Below are 898 nucleotides of genomic sequence, written 5' to 3'. Positions count from 1 at the left end.
GAGAGAGAGAGAGAGAGTTAGGGAAAAGAGAGGAGGGAGGGAGGGAAAGGAGAGAGCGTTTGTGTGCGTGTCTCCTGTGTGTGCGCGTGGATTGCACCACCGCATCCCGTTCACCGTTTCTGCAGGCGGCCATGCTCTGATGGAGAGAATAAAACTGACAACCCTTTCTTTTTCCTCAGATTTAACCACCGCCGTGTCATTCCAGATGTGACTGACAAGTCGTTTTATGTCGCCTGCATTGAGTCCTGTGCTGTTCATCTCGGAGAGACTGTGACACCATGGCTTTGGTTATGGAACCTATAAGTAAATGGACACCAAAGCAAGTGCTGGACTGGATGAAAGGTAATTTGAATTTGAATTTGAATCTCTTCATTGCATCAGGCTGGTAACGCTGCTTGTGTTTGAGGATGGTGGTGATGATGATGATGATGGTGAGGGTGAGCAGCGGAGGGCCACACTGTGTGCATGTGTGTGTGTGTGTGTGTGTGTGTTCTCCTGATCCAAACCTGCAGGCTGACGCGTGATTTCAGCCGCTGTAACTGACTAGTGTGAGACTGATTAAAGTCACTAAAGTAGAGTGAATGCGTTTGAGCCGGTGCAGTGAAATGGATGTCCCCAAGAAGCAGGGAGTGGAGGCTCAGCATTCTGTCATCTCGCTTGCTTGAGAGCGCACCCCTCAGCAAGCCAAGCTTATGGACTGCTGCTGCTGCTGCTGACTCCATCAGCAGCAGCAGCAGCAGCAGCTCTCATCAATGAATGTGGAAGATATGTCATCTGCTCTTTCACTCACTGCCACATGCTCTGAGCCCATATCACCACTCGCCGTGTGTCTGCGTACGTGCATGAGCGCGTGCGTATATGATTAATGTAGTTAGCTGCATGCACCCCCCCCCCCCAC

At 51.0% G+C, this 898-nt stretch overlaps 1 protein-coding gene across 1 annotated transcript in view; it reads left to right on the top strand.

The window, feature by feature from the left end:
• The first annotated feature begins 185 nt into the window (after positions 1 to 185).
• Positions 186 to 898, top strand: part of si:ch211-26b3.4 (connector enhancer of kinase suppressor of ras 2) — a 55,318-nt gene continuing 54,605 nt past the window's right edge. The window contains exon 1 of the mRNA XM_035668769.1: positions 186 to 342. Within this exon, the coding sequence (XP_035524662.1) occupies positions 279 to 342 (64 nt within the window). The 5' untranslated portion in view covers positions 186 to 278. The remainder of the gene's footprint in view (positions 343 to 898) is intronic.

The sequence above is a fragment of the Morone saxatilis genome, unplaced genomic scaffold (genome assembly GCF_004916995.1).
Source record: "Morone saxatilis isolate NCDOM2014 unplaced genomic scaffold, NCSU_SB_2.0 Contig22, whole genome shotgun sequence".
In the NCBI taxonomy this organism is placed as follows: Eukaryota; Metazoa; Chordata; class Actinopteri; family Moronidae; genus Morone; species Morone saxatilis.
Note: the sequence above shows the minus strand (reverse complement) of the source record. Positions and strands in the feature narration are given on the sequence as shown.